Source organism: Nicotiana tabacum, chromosome 3, assembly GCF_000715075.1.
Source record: "Nicotiana tabacum cultivar K326 chromosome 3, ASM71507v2, whole genome shotgun sequence".
NCBI classification, from domain to species: Eukaryota; Viridiplantae; Streptophyta; class Magnoliopsida; order Solanales; family Solanaceae; genus Nicotiana; species Nicotiana tabacum.
Genome location: NC_134082.1, coordinates 117,160,069 through 117,168,249, shown reverse-complemented (window position 1 = coordinate 117,168,249; position 8,181 = coordinate 117,160,069). Strand labels below are relative to the sequence as shown.

The 8,181-nt window shown below is 34.3% G+C and overlaps 1 protein-coding gene across 1 annotated transcript; it reads right to left on the bottom strand.

Annotated features, from left to right (window-relative positions):
* Window positions 1–922: 922 nt before the first annotated feature.
* LOC107794176 (putative xyloglucan endotransglucosylase/hydrolase protein 7) lies at window positions 923–3,010 on the bottom strand. The gene is made up of 4 exons (XM_016616641.2): window positions 2,635–3,010; window positions 2,415–2,515; window positions 1,812–2,008; window positions 923–1,725 (listed from the first exon to the last, which is right to left on the bottom strand). The coding sequence occupies exons 1-4, from the start codon at window positions 2,822–2,824 to the stop codon at window positions 1,335–1,337; spliced, it is 879 nt and encodes a 292-aa protein (XP_016472127.1). The 5' UTR covers window positions 2,825–3,010; the 3' UTR covers window positions 923–1,334.
* Between the last annotated feature and the right edge of the window lie 5,171 nt (window positions 3,011–8,181).

The following is an 8,181-nucleotide window of genomic DNA, read 5'->3' as shown; positions in this document are numbered from 1 at the left end:
AATTTAATCTTGAGTATGAACAGTGCTGAGCTTGAAGACAATGTTTAGAACAATAAGCAAATTTAAGAAAAATGAATCATACTTTTCAATATGATTTGAGGCAGTCCTTATTGTAACAAGCCTCATGCTTACATGTGCCTAAATTTCACCTATATATTTGTCATCTACCTTTTAATTTTATTTCCTTTCTGTGTTGCTGATCTTCAGCCATGTATTTCCACATCACACGTTGCTATAAGGAGGCTAATAGAGTTGTTGATGCTCAAGGATCAGAAAGTACCAACACTAAATGGTATTTCTCTGCTCAAGAGCTTCCAAGTCAAGCTAGAGCCCAGTGGTACATGGATAAGTACCAGATGGCAAGCTTCATAGAATTAGCATTAACTTAATGGAGAGAAAATTCTATGTATTATACTGTACATTCTCCGATACGTAATACCTTTCATGATGCAAGCTTACCGTAAAGAACCGGGCATGTACAACTCTCATTCATATTCTGAGGAGGTTAAGTTTAATGTCCCTCATTTATGTATTCATCTTTTGGTTATTAATCTACATGGTAGGGGTCGATGCCAAAATGCCCCGCTACTTCAAGGCGGTTTAAAAAAAAATCGTTTTCTTTTTATATCAAATGACCTGGTATCTCGCTAGTGAAGATTCATGTCTATTAGCTTTGCAAATTTTAAAGAAATTATCTCAAATGAGTCTGAAGTACCGATTCGCCTTCGCAAAAGACACTTTCAAAGGCATCGGCATGCCTATCAAGCATTTAAACCTACAAGGAACTTAGATATTGAGTAATAGATTACGCATTTGATAACGTTTTGTTGCCTTTTGGCTTCATATTTTCATGTTTTCCTTGTTATAATAAGAACGGTATGACAAACATTATTTTGAGATTGAAAAGATTATAGCCAAGAGAAGAATAAACATCACATCCTTTTCACAATGCAAGCAAGAAGAAACATTATTGGCTCTCGTACAGTTTACAGCAAATACAGACAACACCAATTAAAGCAATAAAATGACATTTGACTTTTGCCCACCCCTTATTAGTAGATCTCACGTTCACAAATCACAACAACACGGAGCTTTCAATAATATGAGCTAGCTAGCGACCCATGACAATATCAACATAAATTAAATACAACAAATTTCTTCTCTTTTCCCCTTCCCCCTTCTTTGTAGGGACACATGTGCAGTGTCGGTAACATGATTATATACTGATATCTATATGCAGCATTCTTTTTCACCTGGTTTCCGAATTTAATCACCGCTCCAATTATATGCACCATTTAATATGTATACAAATAATGGACAGCTGATGTAAAGTTTCATATTCCGGCCACACATTCTGGTGGGGGAACTGGATTTCTGGATTTGTCAGTGCAATAATCATAGATCATGTGGTTCGTTCTAACCCAGCGATATTGCCTTGCTTCCACAGCACTGAGCTGTTGGTAATTAGCACCTTCCCACCAATTGCGTGGATTTGAGGCACAGTTTGCTGGTCCTGGCATTGCACATCCCTCTATGTCAAAGTCCTTGTAGTATGCGTAAAATGGGGATTTGCTCCAATTTATTTTCTCTAATCCACCTCTTGTTGCCCAGTCGTCGGCTTCCCACAATGTTGAGTACACTCCCATGGGTTGGAATTTAGGGAATGGGATTCCTTTTGCTTCGTTATTCTTGTACACTCTAATGGGTACTGCGTCCACGTAGAATCTTCAATAGTACAAACAGTATAGTATTATTTTTTGTGATTTTTAATTAAAAGATCGATGGAAGAATAATTGTTAAGTACGGCTTACACAGTGTGATGGTGGTTCCAAAGAATGGTGTAGGTATGAAAATCAGCGGATGGATCGAACCAAAGGTTGATCCTTTGTTCCTTGTCACCCTTTCCATGGACATAAACATTCGTTTGGACAGTGTACGGCTGGCCTGACCTGTTTCCCAAGAACTCGAAGTCTAGCTCGTCCCTTACGTTATCTGTGTCCGAGTTCATCTACAAATGATAATGTCACATGCAATAATTAATTTCCGCGAGCTTTAACTTCTTTGCACTAATAGTATATAATTATTTTACGTATTATAATTACGTTATCTATAGTGATTTTAAATTGGTAACATGATGTCATGAAAATGCAATGCTTTAAGTGATTAAAAACCATAGTTAAATATTTTACACTGAAATTTATATAACTAAATTCTGTTCATATTTAGATTAAACCTCTTTCTTTTACTTTTCCAGGAAATGAAATCTAGGGGTAAATTGTGACACCCCAAGTAAATTTCTCATTGATAAAAATACGAGAGAGATACTGGGTATAAATTTGAGTAAGCTTGAGCCCAAATCGTACAATATTACTAGTGGACAGGGCTATTACATAAACTAAGTACACTCTACTTACGTAAAAGGCGGTGACAGTTCCAGCAGAGTCACCAGGAACGAGCTTGATCTTCATGCTAACACGTCCAAAGAGGTATTTGCTTTTGGAAGCAAACCCACATCCTAAAATCAGAAGGCAACGATATTCAATTACTTGCTTCATGCATGATCATGACAATTTAAATTAAACGCAGAATAAACTAAACAAAAACAAGAAATGTAGTAATTAACTATCTTATAACCTGAGTTTTGGTCGAGTATAAGCTGTATAGCCTTGCCGCCATCGATTTGCTTGATGTGAGAGTCAGCCCATGCCACTTTAAAGTCCTGTAAAAAAGTGGCGGGTCGTGCACTCACTGAAAATGAAAAGGTCAAGGCATATAGCAATATTACAATGACAGGTGAATAATATAAGGAAGAAGAGGAAATCATTTTTTCTATAAAAGAAACCAATAAGAACTGTATATAGATTATACAATTGAAGTTGTGCTGATTGTCTGAAATTTGCGATCTTTATATATGCGTTAACATGAGGAGAAGGAAAGGAAAGAAAGGAAGATGATGGAGACTGGTGAATTCAAATGGAAAAGCCTCCATCTAAGGATTACCTTTCCATACAGCTAATTGCAAGCAGTCATTGGACCCCCTAATATATATTGTACACCTAATTCTTTATGCGCCTAACTTCATTAGTCATATCATCATTTAAGAACTCCCCATATTTTTCCTTTCAGATTTCTTACTGTCCTCTAATGTAATCTAATAAGCTACATGTCCTATCTAATCTACTCCCTATTGTTTTTTTTTTTTTAAAGTTTAGCTTTATAAGTTTTGACTTTCTATGCCTTCGTTTCATTTCACTTCATAGGTGCACGTTACAATAGATGTTTATTCTATCATCGTGAGTTCTACTTGAACCGAACATGCATTCATGTCTCTATCATGATATTTTGCAACTTCTACTATCCAAATAGCTTCCGTTTTGCAGTTAAATGTCCTGATTAGAGTCAATCCCTGATTGGTGTTGTAGTATTCAACGGCTTATGATCTGGATGTACACTGAAACCTACTTTGTTTGTTTTAGTTTATTTCTTTATTTTTCTCTGCCTTTGTTGTTTGGTCTTGGAGGGGGTTAATTATGAACTAACAAACTTCATTACTGTTACATTAAGTGCCATAAATAACGTTAATGGGTACACCTAGTGTTTGGCTGGTCAATCATGCATCATTGCTAACGTAGGTTGAGGACCTATGCTATGATTATTGAGGATACAACTTTTCAAGATAGAAGCCACTTCTCCCTCTTTCTTGTTCATCAGTTTCTTCTTTTTACTTGAACTTTTTTTTCTCTTTCTGTATGATCTATCCTCACCTTCGTAAAACCCAAAGTAGATTTTCTCTCTCTCTCTCTTTTTTTTTTTTTTGCTCCTTTCAACAATATGTAAACTACGATTTCTTCTGTGTTTGCCTCTTAGAAAAAAGAGGTCGTTATGTTTGAAGCACAAGAAAATTTAATTCTCGTGTAAAATTTGTATTACTCATATAGTTTTTGCTTTCTAGTATAAACTATACATAACTAGTATAATCTCTCTCTATCTCTCTCTAGATCAAAACCGAGAGCTCTCTAGTATATATAAAACAGAGCGCTCTACATAGATTATGCGAATTTGAATACCGTAAGTCAGATGATGTATTACTAATTAATTCTGGCTAATTTATATGTATACGATATGTCTTATTTATACAAGATAAAATGTGAATTATGTATTAAAAATACGTGAATAAGAGTATCTAAAGATTAAAATATCCTTAAATTAGTCAATATCGCTACACATAGTAACAATCTATATTTGTTACTACTATATGTGGCAATGGTAGATGGGTGTGGGACAGGAATAACATTCCAAAGCATAGCTTTATTTGCTGGTTAGCTATGCATCGAAGGCTCCTAACGAGAGAGAGGCTGGCAAAACTGGGGATATGTCAAGAAGATCATTGTGTCATATGTGGGGAGGGAACTGAAACAATAGACCACCTATTCTTTGAGTGTAAATATTCCAAGAGTTGTCTAAATGGGATATTAGAATGGCTGAATATAAGAGTGCAGCAATGCAGAATAGGAGGCATTTGGAGAAGAATGACAAGGAAGATAAGGGGCAAAACATGCAGATCAACTGTAAGCACAATTTTGGCAGCGACAATCTATCTTATATGGAAAGTCAGAAATGATGCTTTGTGGAATCAAAAAGTGCTCAGACCTCAAACGATAGTAAGTACTATTAAGGAAGAATGCAGGATGAAGATACATGCAATCATGGAACGAAGGACAACATCGAGAAGACAGAAGCTGTGGATAAAGAAACTACTGTAATTTGCTTAATGAATAGATAGGAATAATATGTCAACATAGATTAAAAGATAGAATAGGAAGGGGCAGTAATAGGAGGGAATTCTTGTAAATTTCTGTGCTGGTGATTAATAAAGATTTCTCATTTCACCAAAAAAAAAAAAAAAAAATCTATATATCATGATTCACCATATACCACTCACTCCATTATATCATGATGCTTACATTATTATTCTATCATATAAGTCATCCGTACATTATAATTCGTGCATTATAGTCATCTGGTAACTGTATCGTAAATCAAATGACCCTAAGAGTCTGCTTGTGTCTCTTTGGCACAAACCAAAAGCCAATATAAACAAATAGAAGTATCACTCTGAATCACATTTCTGGAAAGTTAATGCTGTCCCAATCGCAATTTCTGCGCTCGGCCATTGGCGGTCCACGATGTTTCATGGCATATTGGTAAACACAGTCAGCATGGACCCCTATCTGGGCTCTGATCTGGCTTTAGGTTGGCATCGCGAGTAGGGCACATTAAAATTTGAGACACATGAAAAGCCCAGATTCTCTCTTTTATTTGTAGCAACTAGAAAATTATGCAACAAGTCAAACATATACATTGTATTTATCATTTGTAATTATATTTTTAGAAAATTTATCATTCATGGCTCTATTTAAATTTTATAGCAAATCCATAAAATGAGAGATCAATTATTTTGTACTGGAACAAAAGAGCAACAAACTCTTGTAGCTTAGTTGGATAGAGTGCTCTTGTAGCTATTTATGTAAAGATCCCTTATGAAAATTCATCAACTTTTAGTAAAGAGAAACTTTCATAAATCACTATGTTTTAGTGGTTATTAGCTAGTTGTAGCTACCATTTACTATATTACTTCCTATAGCTATGTTTTCAGGTTTTTTAGAGTGTATTCGATGTATTTAAGCTACTGTATTCATGAATACAATAGCATTTCTAGGCGTGAAACATGGGATTAGCTAGACAAATTTTTGTATTCGACTATATTCACGGCGTGAAACAGGAGATTACAGCTTGACATATTATTGTATTCGACTGTATTCACAACGTGAAACAGGGGATAAATAGCACAATTTATGGTCTATTAAGTTGTTTTTAAATGAAAAGTGAATCAATTAACATAATAGACTCCTAATATAACTCAAACTCAATTATAACACACAAAATTTATATTTCCAGTTATAAAAAAGATTCTCAATCGAAAAACACCTCAAAAATATAGCAATCTTCAGAGAAATTATATAATTACATTGAATTCAGTTAAATACAAAAAAAAATACATTGAATACATAAAGTATAGCATGTTATCTATAGTGCAAAAACATATGAATACATACTGCAGATATATTTGAATACATATATACATCTGAATACATAAATTATATTAATTAAAAAAACATATGAATACATTCATGGAATATAGTGAGACAGTGAATACAATGAAATATATAGAATACAGCTGGATACATTGAAATACAATGAAAAAAAACATTGAATACAATGAATACATGGAAATACAATGAGATACATTGAAATACAATTAAAAAAGGTAACAGAATCTTCAAGTTGCTCAGCCCAAACTCCGTCGTATTTGTTCAAGAACAACCCTAATGTCGTCTTGTCGAAAGGGCCACGATTCTGACTCGATACGTCACTGTTCCCGTTTCGATCAAGAACCCTAGGTGAGGAAACGTTTGTTAGGTTGGGCTTTTATGGAGATAGCAGAGGACCTGTGGGAGGCTAAAAAAGTGGGCGTTAAGTGGAGAGGAGAGCTGAGATTGCAGTTAAAACTTAACGGTTATGGGATTAAATTAACATTGTGAATTGGGAGGCGATGAACACTTCTGTTAATTCCAACAGTGAGGCCACAGTTGTGTACAGGGCAGATACAGAAATCGCCATTGGCGTTAGCGAAACAGAGAGATTCTTCAATGGAATAAAAAGAGAGAGAGGGTGGAGAAAAATCTGAAAGAATGAGAGAGAAAAATAATACAAAGTGTATTTTATGGTTTAAGGGTAGGATGTGACCATAAATAGATATTTGGCTGTAAAAATCAAAAGGTGGCTATGGAATATAATTTTTTAATAGAATATTTATTTAATAAATAAATATAGCAGAACCTTTGCTATAGCGGATAAAAATTCCTTTAGTAAACAGTGGAAGTCCAATTGGACTGAGGCCGGTCGGAGATGCCTAGTTATTGCCCTAAAATTTTCTTTATCTGACATGATTTTATCAAGGATATTTTATATTCTATAGATAAATAATGCACTATATTTATTATAAACCAAAACACTTTAAAAATATTACTTTATAGTCATTTTTTATACTTTATAGCAAAGTGCAAATATATATATAACTGATCCTTCAGCCCTCTCTCTCTTCTCCCTCAATTCTCTTTCCTTTTCCCTCTCTCTTCGGCAAGGACGCCTTCTTCATCAGCGATTCACCACCATGGCCAGATCTGTTCAGATTTTTCGGCGACTCTGCTTCAGATTTTCTTCTTTTCCGGCGACTTTGCTTCAGATTTTCAAAAGCTTAATCCATAGCCATGGCCAAATTTGTTCTCCTACTCCATTCTTGCTCCCACCATCGGGAGTCTGCCATTTTCATCGTGCCTCCGACTCTTACCTTGACGGAGAGAATAGATTTGAAACTTTCTGGCACAGATGAATTTACATATAGTTCTGTTAGCTCGGTGAAGAGAATAGATCTGAAACTTTTGGTAGATACGATGTGATAGTATATTCTTAGATCTGGTCGGATTTTTGTTCGTCTCCATTTTTAATTTTAATACAATGTATATAATATTTTGTTTGGCCGGAAGACGCCATCTCCGGCGAACATTCTTCTTTTCTTTGCTATTAAGTCACATACAATGAGACAAATACATTATATTTTGTACAAATTACCTCAAATACATTATATTTTTGCATGTATTTATGTATTTTGAAGGTTATTTTTTATGGTAGATCCCTGTATCTTTTGAATTTTATTATTTGAATACAACCGAATATCCTTTTTTTATATATATATTTTGTTATTTGAATACAATCGAATTGAATATGGTGAAATTGAATATAATGTAAAATAGTTAAGAATGAATATAGCTGAATTGAATATAGTGTATACAGCCGAATTGAATAGAGTCGTATACACCCTATTTCTTTTTTTTTTTTGAATACTACAGTATTCATTATAGTGAAATTGAATACAATTCAATATTGTGCTTTCCGTTATTAAATACTTGTAATCCCTATTTTTAAGTGGATTACTTCACTGTATTTATAAATACAGTCGCGCGAATATATGGAATAACAAAATTAAACAGCTGAAATTCCTATTTTTTAGGCAAATTACCTTACTGTATTTATAAATACAGTCGCGCGAATATATGAAAT

Excerpts from the sequence above, each read along its gene's own strand:
- LOC107794176 (XM_016616641.2), bottom strand. The coding sequence starts at position 2,824 with ATGATTTCCTCTTCTTCCTTATATTATTCACCTGTCATTGTAATATTG. Across the intron at positions 2,516-2,634 it reads TATACTCGACCAAAACTCAG|GATGTGGGTTTGCTTCCAAA; the intron begins GTTATAAGATAG and ends TTCTGATTTTAG. Across the intron at positions 2,009-2,414 it reads GAACTGTCACCGCCTTTTAC|ATGAACTCGGACACAGATAA; the intron begins GTAAGTAGAGTG and ends TATCATTTGTAG.